The sequence below is a fragment of the Artemia sp. Qi Xiang Cuo genome, chromosome 4, assembly GCF_049724085.1.
Source record: "Artemia sp. Qi Xiang Cuo chromosome 4, ASM4972408v1, whole genome shotgun sequence".
NCBI lineage: Eukaryota > Metazoa > Arthropoda > Branchiopoda > Anostraca > Artemiidae > Artemia > Artemia sp. Qi Xiang Cuo.
Window position 1 is genome coordinate 35,550,797 of NC_142797.1, and position 13,647 is coordinate 35,564,443.

The window sequence follows — 13,647 nt, forward strand, 5'->3', positions numbered from 1 at the left end:
CGTTCGATTACACCTTCTCTGACGAGGTATTTGAGGACAAATGATAAATCGTCGACGAATTTGAGTCACTCTTAGAAATTATGAAGGAGGAAGTTGATGAGGGAGATATATATGAAAGCAGCAAGTCTTTTAAACTGAGGGGCTCCACATGTAAGTTTAGACCACTATGAGATCAAGTCACCTTCAAACAATGGAAATACACACTGCATTCTGTCCTGAAGGAAGCTCATCACTAATGCAAGAGACCGCTTCTGTGCGCCCATTGCTCGCATATTTTTTGCTGCCGTAAGATGACAAATCAGGTCAAATGCCTTCCTGAAATCGGCGAGAGCTAGGTCGATGAAGGTACTGCCCTTGTCAAGCCACTTAAAGATAATGTCAACTAGGCGCACGAGGTATATCGAGGTATTGCAACCTTTGAGGCCGCCATACTGGTAACGGTCTATGTTTTCCCGCGTTTGCTTGAGCAATTCACGCAGGATGAATGACTCGGTGACTTTTGCAAAGGTAGATGTGATTGATATCGGTCGTAACTCGTTGCAACATTTGGGTGTTTTAGTCTTCGGTATAACACGCACAAATGCGCGTTTCCAGCACGACGGGAAAGTTGACTGGGCGAAACATTCGCTGATGATGTGTCCAAGTGGCTTGGCCAGGAAAAGAGAGAACTCTCGTATTAACCTTATAGGCAGCTCTTCAGGAAAAGAGCTACTGGATGGACACAACTTGTTCAGCTCTTTAAAAACTTGATGCTCAACTATTTCGATTTCACCTTCGTCAGGGCATATTGACAGTAGATTCTCTATTTCAGTGTTAGTTGGGGCAAGAAAAGGATGTACAAATGTCAGTAAAGTAATTGTTGACGTCATTTGCACTCACGAGTGACCCATCATCGTTCAGAATACGGATACTGGATGATACTGTTTTTCCAGCAATCTGCCTCACTAGACGGTGCCATTTACGGGGATCCTTTTTTCTTTCAGGGTCCGAAAGGGATTTTCCGAAGGACTTTCTTGCCTCGCGACAAAGGCTAACTATTTTGTTTCTTAATAATCGTAACGACGTTGCGTCACCACTTGACTGCCTTACAGTGGTTTTTTCGCGACTCAGCTGTTTTATTTTTGGAGTGATCCAGGGCTTGTCAGATTCGCTCACGACAAATTGCTTTTCCGGGAAAACTTCTAAGTATTTGTCATAGAGTAGGGACTGAAATATTTCTGCTTTCCTGTTGACATCGCTTGCGTTGTATACTTCGCTGAAGCAGTGAGTACCGACCCACATTCCGTACGTATTAATAGCAGACTTCGTGATAGGTCTCCGGAGTACTTTTATTTTCTTAAGCTTCCTGATTTCACTTTTTACCTTCATCAGCAGAGTGTGATGGTCCGATTTGCCCAATGGCCCGTTCGAAGACACGTCTTTGTAATATGGAGCAAGGTTTGTAAGAATAAGGTCAAGGGTGCTCCCGGTCACATGGGTGGGTATCTTGACCACTTGTGACATACCCAGCGTATTGGCAAGCCATTGTTTCTTTGTTTGGTTGAAGTCACCAGCTATTATGAAGCCCGGGCGGCTATACCGCTGACGTAATGTGTCGAACGTAGACTGAAGGTAGGATACCAACAGCCGTCTGTTTTTGGCGCTTTCAGGATAGTAGATACTTGCAATAATGATGCAAGAGACATCTCGTGGTAAATGTTTTGGCTTGCATAATGCCCAGATCGTTTCATGGTTAGGGTCATTGAAGTTATCTAAATATTTGCAGGGGATATCATCGCGTACATACAGGGCAACACCTCCGCCAATCCTGTCTGTTCTAGTGTTCAAGAAAATCTTGTAACCAGCCATCCTTCCACTTGTTTCGTCGAGCTGCCATGTTTCAGTAATTGCGGCGATATGGATGTTATTCTGACGTAGAATGACATCTAACTCATCTACTTTATTCGTTAGTGAGCGGACGTTGCTCAGAAGGAAGTTTGGAAGTTGGTGTTTACAAGAGAGAACCTGCGGTGATAATACTGGAGGACAATTAGACCCGAAATCACTGGTAGGAGCATTGTTGTCAGGAATCAGCCGGGGCGGTAGGCTCACGCGCGGTATTGAGACTAAACACCTCTCACGCTTAGGCTTTTGGCTGGCCAATCGTCCGTAGATGACTAACACGTCAATCTTAAATTTCTTTCTGCCACCTCTGCGTCCTCTTCTTGTTCGCTTGCGAACGAAGGGAACGTCATCTATATTTTTATAAATTCTCAGTGTGACGAGTGTGGCTATGACAGATGGCGCCAAAACAGCAAAAGAAATGAAAGTACCTTTTTTGCATTGATCAATCCAGTTTTCAGCAGCAGCCTCAGTCTCAAAGAATAGCACTATTAATACAGTTTTGATTAATATCACTTTCATCGCAAAGGGAGGAGTATTTCAAGGCACTGAACAAGTTAAACTAGGATAGAATGACTTGCAGCCTCAACGGCGCGAGAGCCATCTATCATATATAAAATCTATATAAAGATAAATATAAAGACGATAGATGGGTCTATGGCCAGTAGTCGAAAACGAAGAGAAACAAAAAAAAATCAAACGAATATTTCGCCCGTATAGAACAAGTTGTCTTCAACGTAAAAAAAAACAAAAAAAAACTAGAAACTAAAACTAGAAAGTATATGTAAAACTAAAATAAATCAACATAAAATATTTAATATACAATTACTTACTTATACTATTTGTAGACAACTCCACGAAGGTACCAGAAAAGTAACATTTTCTGGTTTCATGAAGGTATCTGCCAATTGTAAAAGTAAGTAATTGCATATTAAATATTTTATGTTAGTCTATTTTAGTTTTATATATATTTTTTAGTTTTAGTTTCTAGTTTTTGTTGTTTTTTTTTTTCCTACGATGAAGACGCCTTGTTCTATACGGGCGAAATATTCGTTTGATTTTGTTTTGTTTCTCTTCTTTTTCATTTTCTTTTGCAAATTTGTCTTATTTTTTAAACTTTTTCTACTATAGGAATCACTAAACTGTAACATATTATGCATTTTTCTATACTCCTGTAAATGAATCAATAGATTACTTAGTTATTATAGATTCTTTTGCATTATAGGTATATAGTAAACTAGAGATCTATTGTACTAGAGCTTTATTTACATTTCTTTTTGTACCAGAGCTATATTGTATGCTATGACGATAACATACTACATATCATAAGACCATAGTATATACCATAAAATAATTTGGAATAAAATATTATTGTTTTTGAAGGTCATTTTTGAACTACCTGCGTGTGAAAAAAGTTGATTTTCTCTCCACCAAAACAAACTCATAAAATCCCTGACACCCCTCTATCGTATTAAGAATGTAATGTCTCAGAAATTAATCTTTATGATTATTAATTTTTTTTTTCGTTTTAAAATTTTGGGAGCACTGTACTTTAGCCTAAAGCGGATTTTCAAAAAATAAAAAAAAAAAGAACATGTTTATATGGGCTAGAACAGGGAATATGGCTTAAATTTAGCATACGGTAATTTGGCACAGTAAACATAGTCGCGTAATCTTTGAAAAGAAATAAAGTATTAATCCCTCAGAAAAGTAAAGATTCCTCTGCTTAATAGCTAGGGTAAAAAGAGATTGTGTTAATCTTGATTTGACAGTTCATTCTTTTTTTTGTTTTTTTTTCGGCTTTGTCAAAGTAAAATTACTTTCACAATTTGGGAATTTTTTATTTTATTGCCTTCGATACTCTTGATGACCTGATTCTGATGACGAATGTCATTTTAAGATCGAAGCCTTTATTCTGAAATTTTCCAGTGATCTAGACTTCCTTTATTTATTTATTATAGTTGCAGCTCCAAGCTTATGGCTTGAATATTATTCCTTTCAAGTTTATTTCACTTTTCAAAACATGTATCGTATCTAATTCAGAGTCTGTCTGAAAGAGTCCCTTTTAAACCAACCTTACCCTGTAACAAACATTACATATAGCTACTAAATAAGACATCTTGAATATTGTTAGTATTCAATTGTTGAATATGACATAATCACTGCTTTAGTTCCGTTTATTTTTTTCTGTTTTAATTTATAGATTCAGAAGCGACTCTCATTGCGTCGAAAGCAGATTGCTCTTCAGGGTAAAACCGATATACCACTTCCCAACTTGCCTCCTCCTCATCCTGGCTATGCTCCCAATGCTGCGATGGCTGCTATCAGAAGACACGCACTTGTTGACTGGGGCAATGGGAAGGATATCCCTGTAAGCTTTCCTCTTTATCATAATTGTTTATTTTAATATATTTACTTGTGTGAATTTAAGTTCTGTTTGAAGCCCTTGGTTGTCTAAATTCAATTTTATTAATTGTTTGGGTTTGGTTTCGCACCGATACATGGGGCAACAATTGTAGTCCCTTCCAGAATTTTTAGAATTAGAAGGCTTAGTATTAGAATATTAGAGTTAGAATTAGAATTAGAAAGGCTTAGAATATTTGGCTCTCATAGATTTTCGAATAGAAATAAATTCCAGCCCTCTCTTCGTATTATGACTGCAAAAGGGCTACTGAAAATTTTTATGCGGCTTTAAAAAAAAAAATCGAAATGATAGACGACTTAGGGTGCTCCTTATTCTTTTCGTCGGGTGTATCCCATTGGAGAAGGGGGAGGGGGAGGTCAATAATCTGAACAATAAGAGTGGTCAACAGTCAGACCCTCAAATCAGATACTTGTTCAAAAAGAGCATTGAAAGCCAAATTGTATTTTCGAATGAGCTGGTTGGTCAAAAGCTATTTTGAAATGAAGCAGCATGATTATAATCCAAACATTGTCGACTATCAGCTTTGTTCTATCTCATCGTACTATTGTTGGGGACGAAAATATTTTAACAAATGATAATGGTAAAATTTGCGATTATTAAAATCCATACCTTATTCGCTAAGCTTAATATTCTGGCATGACAAATTTCAAGGATTTGCATTCAGATCAATGGAATAAACTTCTGCCTTAAAAATGAAAAGTTACAAGATCACAATTGTGTAGCTATTTATAAGTAATGCAACTGAGAGAGGAGCGAATTGTTCCCAAATAGTTTAATAAACTTGTAACAATAGTTAAGAAGATAAACGATTTTGGTACTATTGTATTAGCTGGAACCCATACAAGAAGTGAAGTTTGGTTAATGCTAATGAAATAAAACAAAATAGGATGAAAATTTAATAGTTTAGAAACAATTTCGGCTATATATTTACACATTGGGGGGGGGGGGGAGGGGGAGATAAAGCATAGCATATATTAAATGCGTAACCTAAACTAGGTACTCCCCCCCCCCTAAACCCCAAAAAACAAAAGTGTAAATATTGTAAACACAATGACAAACTTGGCATTGTCACTTCTTTTGATAAGTGGAAAAAAAGAAATCAGAATAAACAAAAGACGTTGTGGTTCGTAGTTCTAATTTAAAATTTTACTAGTTGGAACCGCTGATTTACACATCCGTGTATATTTCTACTTACTTATATGCCGTTTTGGTTTGTTTACTTTTCATTTTTGCGTCTTCTGTATCGACGGTCTTTTTTTGTTTATTTCTTTCCCTTTTTGTTTTTTCACTTGTTTTAACGAATTTATTAAAATTTTTATTAATCATAAAATACACACGTGGGCTTGACAGTGGAGTAAATGATAAAAATAGGAAAGGAAGAGAAAAATACAACACAAAATAACACACATAAAAGAGAAATTAGCACTCGGCTATTGCCTGGGGAAATGTATGAGACTGAAATATTCTTTCGAAAAATTTTCTCATCAGGTATCAGCTACAAGTGAGGGGTTAAGATAGACCGTAAACGGTGATCAGCTGTCTTTTTCTGTACTATATAAGGAGTTTCCCAAGAGGAATTTTGCATATCTGAAAAACATAAGCCGAATGATCTTTTTGTCAGTGCACATAAAGATGTTCAGGAAGAGGAAAGTGCAAGGATATGTGGAAGAGCAAATGAGTTGTAGACTCCGGCTAGTATATGCCTGTTGTGTCGCACTTTGTAACAGACACCAAGTTCAAACAGAACTTTTCACCAAGGTGCACAAGCAGGAGAGGGCGTGTTATCTTTTTGGCCGACCACTAGGCTAACAGTAGGCTATTTCTATTGTTCATTCAACTCTGACGCATTCTCTACCCTGAAATCTAACCATAAATATGTTCTGGGCTTTAAGATTGTCGGGAGGTGTTATATACGATTTGGATATCAACTGAAGATAAGAGGTCTTTTTTTTACTAATAAGGTACCTCTTTTCAATTTAGTGTAGATAGTGTGACAGAATACACATTTAGGGATGAGAGTCGGATAAAATTCTTCATACTTGATAGATAATGATTCATACTTATTGTTAGACTAGTTTTTTCGAACATATTTTCCTCCTTAATTTTTATTTATTTATTTGTTATTACAGTTTCCTTTTCTCTCCTGGCAAAACTTGCTCTATCTCTTATGTATTTGTTTTATTTTCTTGAGATGACATTACCCAGTTTCATCTTTTGCCTTTATTTTATCACCAGTGTATGGAAATTATTCGTTTCTGATTTTAGGAGGAGAAAGAAGGACCGTTGACGAAAAGTATACGCTTAACATCTGCCTTGATATTGAAAAACCTAGTAATCTACTCCTCAATGGGTAAAAGGTGAGCAGTCGTTTGTGATATTTACTTGTTAAGAGGGTTGAGTTATAATATTGAAAGGAGCGCTTCCAAGGTTATAAAATATCGGTTGTTTTATTTGAAGAAGCAAGAGAAGCATGCTTTTTTGGGTGGGAAGGGTCTAAAAAGTATTTAAACTTAATTTCACTGTAATTTTGGTAAATACCAAAGACTTTCTGTCCTGCCCATTAGCAAGGAACCTTTGAATTAGGATGGATGGCAATTACGACCTGTCAGCTGCAGCTTTACCCGGCGATCTTCAATCTATGCTTGTCCCAGCTCTGACCATGTCCCTGGAAGACTTCCCATTGTTTTAAAGTACCTACGTTTATTTATCCTTGTGATGTTACTCCAGAATGTCTACGGTTCATGGTTGCAGTAATGGCCGCGGCCTAGTAAAGATTGAACCGAAGCCCATAGTAACTGAAGTTCATCACTACTAAGAATGTCACAACGTACTGCAACTTGGGAATGGTGCACCGGATTGCAAGCAACGCCTTTTTTGATCTTTGATATTTCCTTCTTTTTTAATGGCAGCGGTTCCCTAATTCATCATTCAGAATTTTAGACCGTCTCCCGATTCGGAAAATATAACGAAGTGGGCCGAAGATCTTGACTCTAGGAGGAGAATAAAGAAAAAATGTGAAAAATGCTTTACTGTATGAGAGACTAATTGTCTCTTAATGTTGCAACCCTAGCCATGAGTGATGAAAGGGCTTGTCTTTTTAGCTACCCAAATTATGGTTATTTTTCTATGTAAAAATGTTTCTCATAAGTAAAAGCGCTGAAATTGGGTTTTCGGTAATTATAAAAAAAAGAAAAAAAAACTGACAAAATAGCGGAATACGAAGTAGATAATTAAAAAAAAAGCAAATAATACAAGAGATACGTTGATAAGAAATAGTTTAAAATTATTAAAAGATAAAGACAAAAGTAAGCATTGGAGGGGGGGTAAAGATGGGTTTTAGCTATCCCCTTTGTGCGAAGATCCGCACTTTTCTTGTGTTTTTACGTTCATTAAATAACAATTATTGTATGTTATTTATCGTATGGTATCAAATTAAAGATGATTTCTTTATGTACAATTAATTAATTGAAATACTCATGTTTACAGGTGTATTTCCTTACATGAGTAACCATCAGTTAGGAACAATTGCTGGGGGATTTGAGGGTGACATTAAAAAAATTGAAGCAAGAAAATAAAACCTGTGTTTAATTACTGATTATGAAGTGTGTCAATTTTTGGTTCTTCTTTTTATTTGATTCCCTATATGTTTTTTAGAATTATTTTTTAAGCTGCAGGGTGTCATTTCAATATTCCAAGCCAAATTCTATGTTTCGACGTATCTTGACCAGCTAGTTTGTAATAGACAATATTTGTGTTTCTGCCCAAATATTAAGCATTTAGGTTAATAATTGTTCCTGATAGATTGGACGGTGGAGACACGCTTTCAATGTAAGTTTAGGTCCGAAAGATTCCTTGTTGCTTACTCAAGGGGAAGTTTCTGTGCTTCAAAATGGTTTTGTTACTAAAAAGGGAAATTGGAAATAAAATTTCCCAGCATCACACATCTTAATTATAATATATTATACGTGTAACAAAAACCTTTCAACCAACAGTAGTGCTAACATTAGCTAATTGATTTTGTTTGTTTTCATCTAGCAATAAAGTAATGTCTATACAAAACCCAGGCACTTATGCAGGGTTCGGGCCCACGTTCAACCCCTCCCCTCCGAGATGGTCTCGAACTTGATTATATAATTATCATACCTTTCATAGGATTTGCCTGTTATTGTTGTCTCCTCTTCAAAGTTGAACCCTCTGTCACTTCTGAAAGAAATTCTCGCGAACGAATAGTTTTCTTCATAAATTTAGTTCCTATACTGATTGAGGGAGCTGATCCAGTCTTTATAAAAAAGCCTGTAAAGACGATGTTTAGGTTTTAAGCCTTTGAGGTCGCTTTGCGTTATGATGTTATTTTCTTCAGGCAGAGCTCATAGACACGTATCTTGTATCCATTATAAACGTTTGTTTAGCGTTATTCTGTTTATTCTTATCTTTTTAGTCTTAAGTTTGGCTATTTATGGGACTTGCCGTTAGATAGTTTCTATGGTAGGAAGAATAGGGATGTCGCCATCCATTCTCATAGTAAGACATTTTCCACTATAATTTTTTTTTAGTTCCTGATTAATGACAAATTATGTCAGTAACCTACTGTTCAGACAGACAGGGGCGTTGCGAAAAACGCGATACTGTGGGTTTTCTGCACCGCATCGCCACAGCGGTGAAACAGGAGACTCTGTTCACATCAGAAGTTGTATTTCTTAGCTATCTCAATAGGTCCTATATACCAAATTTACCAGGATCTTTGCAGTTGGTCACTTGTTCTGCATCTGAGTCAATAAATTCAATTTTTTAAACCAATTTGCCTTGCGTGATCCCAGACATAGGATATTGCATCTTCCCCATGACTGTGGCCCAGCTACAATTCACAGTCTAGATCTACATAGCCTAGGCTGGGCTATTAAGAGTAACATTACCAAATCAACATTTGCATTTGTCAAAAAAGAGGGTGGGAACACAGAATACTAAAACAGATGTCCCCAATTCTTTTTAGTGGATTGTGAGCACCAGGTCACACTTTGGTGGATAGCTTGCTGTTAAAATAGTCCATTATACTGTTTACCGCATCCTATCAGGCAAATCCGTCTCTCTCGAGATTTCCTCACAAGCCTTCAGAATTAAATAGGATCTTTTATGCTTAATATTTGATGAAATTTAAAAGCTGAAATCTGCCTTTCAACTGCCTCTATGTTCTTTTCTTCCACAATCCGCAAGCGTTTTGATCGCATGCGTTGAATTTTTGTCAACGCATGCGTTTTGCGGGAAAACCGCGAGGATGAGTGGTAAGAGACGCATGCGTTCCTCCGCGAAACGCAATCCGCAGTGGTTTTTCGCAGATCCATGCTCTGTGTGAATAGTAGGTAAAGCATATAAAAACGCTATCTATATTCCGTTTACCCAAGAAACTACTTACAATCCATGCTTAGGCTGTTTTGTATGATAAATAAGAATGTGGAAAAAGAAGCCCTGAAAACGACTATTTATTCATTTTTGTTTTATTTTATAGGCAATTGAAAAGATTCGAGTCTCGATTAACTTCGATAGCGATGAGCAACGCCGAGTCAGCAAGGACCGTTTGTCAAATCCTCGCCGAATTGGCAGATTCTTGATTTTTCATATTTAGTAAAAAAACATCAAAGATTCAACCTTATTTCTGACTTTAATCTGTATCCTGCCCTATTTTTATCTCTACAGCGTTGTTTAATATTTATGCCGTGCTAGATTTGAATCAATGAGACTAGACGTACTATTGCCATTGACGTATGATTGATTGGTTTAGGAGGGAAGTTTGAAATAAGAGTGACGTGAACCTGCTGGAAATGTTTTTCCCGTGTTTGCAATTGAAAATACTTAGCGCAAAATTAGATGTTTTATAACACTTGAGGAATTCATTTGTGTAAGTTTTGTGTATTTCTTTTTTAAATATAAAAGAATATATGATGCAATATCTTAAAGATCGTATTTATTTCTCGCATATAAAAATGTGTTTTCATTTAACTTGGATGTCATTCATAATAGGATGACGATAATGAAAATCAACCATTTATGTACCATTCAAAGACTTAATCTTCTGACTTTTGGAATATTGAAGGGTTTCCCAGCATAGTAGTAATTCTAATTCTAGGCCTCGTGGATTCAGTTAATTGATTTTTCTTAATCATTCCTCCACAATTATCGCAAGGAGTCGATGAGCCCAGGTGCTCCTGTCCCTAGTTATTTTTTTGGAAATTGGGGTCCAAAAACGTGCTTCTTGAGTATCAGAGCTCCCTTTCTTGGATATAACTTCTGTCCTCAAGGTTGGATCTATGTTACCTACGTCTTAGTCATACTTTATATTCCCTTTGAAATTAACCTCTTCTAAGATTCATTTTGGGTGGAATAAGAAAAATAAAAAGATCGGTCTGTATAGAAGTTAAAAAAGGGCTCAAACCCTCGTACACTTATGCAGTATGCCGTTTCCTCTACGTTATTGAATGTTTATCGATGTTAACTCCAGTTCTGATAATATATGCTAACCTAATTTTAACTTCATCACCAGCACTGGTGCACGGACTGGAATCTTACAATAAATGGAGTCGTATGGTAAATTAAAAAAATAAATAAAAAGAAAACCCCAAAAATCTAAGAGCTTCGACAAATTAAATTTTAAAGAACGAAAAATAGAACTTCTCTATTAGCAGCTGTTTACCTGTCAATTGTTTGTGCTCCATAGCAAGCTGTCCACTGTTTTATTTCCGCTTTCTTCTTTAAGTTTTCCAAAATCAACAATAAATGTGGACACAATGGGTTGGGTGTAAATCAACTTTTGAACCGAGTAGATTACTCGGTTTAAATAATTTTTGTAATGAAAAGTTTAGCTCCTGATACTTTTAAGTCACCCTCGAGAGCAAAATTACAAAAAGGGAGCTTTGGTAAAATTAGCTTTGGAGTCTGAATCTTCCTATCAAAGACTAAAAGTACTAGGCAAATCAGTACAGAAGAAAAAAAAATGTGGTAAATGATGGTGTTTTACTATTCTTTAAACAAAAATTATAATCTTGAAAAATACGTCTTGCAAAATACGTCTTGCAAAATAAAGATATTATGAATGTCAGTTACGTTAGATGATAAAAGGATAAATATTACAAATAAAACATGAACGCACCCAAACACAGAATAAAAAAAAAATTTTTTCTGGAAAATACGCTCAGTTTTTGGATTCACCGTTTCCTTACAAAATTTACAAAACCAAATTAAAGTTCTTACATTTCTTCCTCTTTCATAACAATAAAAGGTCGTTCTCATTGGCAGCAAGATAACTTCTTGTCGTGTAAGCCAGATATATTCTTTTTTTTACCAGAATTCGGATGAGGGCGCGTTTATTTTTATATTAAGCAGTCGAATTTACCTGGAAATAAATGACTGAATAGATATTCTATGGTCAAAACGCTTTTTGCCATTCGTGTTAGTAGTTCTTATTTCTGGATTGTCCCTATGAACGCACGAAGTTAATCTATTAAGTATCTTGACGTTAAATGTCTAGAACACTATAAGTGTGTAGTCGAATAGATTTTTAAGTGATATAAACATGGATATACATCGGGCACTTGCACCATCTACTCCTGTCCCTTCCCCAATTTAAAGATTTCAAGATTTTTTCACTATAGTTTCGTGTATTTTTCGTATAATTCGCTCTTTTTTTACATTCTTTCGAATAATTTATTATATTTAATCTTGCTTCCAATTTTCATATGGATAACTTGCGAGTTTTTTTTCCAATTTTTAATCTGGCTGAAATTATCATCGACTTTTCTTCTTAATAATTTGTTTCATTTTGTCACTCATAGACAGTGTGGTCTTAAAAATTATCTATAACTTGTGGGATAAATTGCTTTTCGTGTATCCCAGAGGTATTTTTTTACCAGGAGAATCTCTGATAACAGAATCAATTTCTACATGAAAAAAATCCATGAAACAATACGTTGATCCAATCTTGATCTAATTTGGCTAGTAAGATAATTTTGCTCTCGGATGTATTGTACAATGAAGGAAGAAGAGGCGGGAAAAATAGAAACGTATGCCAAAAATATATTAATGGGATAATAACTTTTGATAAGTTGTCGAATAAAGCCTACTAACAGTTTAAATTAAAAAAAAATCAAAATTTTAGCAAATTAGAAAAACATCTTACAACAATTCCACTTGAAAATGGAATCAAAAGTTAACTTGTGTTTATTCACTTAAAAAAAAAAGAAAAAAAAAATCAGAGGTGTTATAAGACGACACTTGAATTTAGATGTTTGAAAATAAAATGTGCTTGTGATTAGCTGGTATGAGTGCACCTTAGAGCTGTGACCAGTGACAGTAAATAATATTTATTTGGTTGCATTCATAATATTGGCTATTATACCCAGTTTACAGTTAGTGAACGTTTTTACATGATCTGTCAGTATTGTGGCAATTTTTTTTTAAATACAAACCTGTGTGTTTATTATATTTCGGTATTTGTTATTTTAATTCGGACAAACACTCAAGCTTGCTTCTCACTGTGTCGGTTAAAATGTGTCTGCTCCAATTTCCTATGGTCTGTTATAAAGATGAATTCCTTCAGCATTAATCCGATTTGATCCATAAAATCCTATAATTCGTATTCGAGAAGAGAAATTCTGTAGGCTGAAAAACTGGTTTTACAAATTTCAATGTTTCGTAGTAAGTGCCAGGCACTTACGCGCGGTGGGGTGTGGCTTAGGGTATTTCTATGGAAAATCATAATATCGTGCACAATTTTCTATGGTTTAGTGTAACTGGTGTATCGCTTTGCTTTCTGACCTCTCCCCCCCCCCCTGAAATAAAGTACTTTGCATAAGACTCATCCAGGTGGATTTTGCTTGTTCATTTTTAGTTGTTATGGATTCATTTCGAGTACGAACTTCGTTCAGTTAAGAATAACTCTGGTCAACAAAGCTTTTTTTTTTTTTTTTTTTTTTTTTTTTTTTTTTTTTTTTTTTTTTTTTAAGGAATCAGAATATTGAATCTAGTGCATTTTTATCTTGAATTCAGATATGTATTGAGAATTTCCCCAAAATGCATAGTTATTCAGTAAAAGCTACTTTTTAAAACCTGATTTTTAGATTTTCTTTGACCTATCATAGAAATATTTTCCTCATCTGTTGCGATTATATCCAAGGTGTATTTAAGAAAATTCATTTTTAATATAATTCTGAGCACCATAAAAAAGACTGTGCAGGTTCATTCATGTTCGGACGTGCTCAGACCTGTTAGTCTGGCATTGTGATGTGTCGGTATTGAGCTGACAGTGATTTTTTTCACTAATGAAATCTTTCTTTCGTTTCTGTTTGAGTGTA

General features: G+C 35.5%; 1 protein-coding gene across 2 annotated transcripts in view; it reads left to right on the top strand.

Moving 5' to 3' along the window:
• Bap170 (Brahma associated protein 170kD) overlaps positions 1–12,767 on the top strand; it is a 105,493-nt gene extending 92,726 nt beyond the window's left edge. For both annotated transcript variants that reach the window (XM_089088265.1, XM_089088266.1), the window contains 3 exons: positions 4,085–4,252; positions 6,572–6,663; positions 9,810–12,767. In XM_089088265.1, the coding sequence (XP_088944391.1) occupies positions 4,085–4,252; positions 6,572–6,663; positions 9,810–9,912 (363 nt within the window). In that variant the 3' untranslated portion in view covers positions 9,913–12,767. The remainder of the gene's footprint in view (positions 1–4,084; positions 4,253–6,571; positions 6,664–9,809) is intronic.
• Positions 12,768–13,647: the final 880 nt, after the last annotated feature.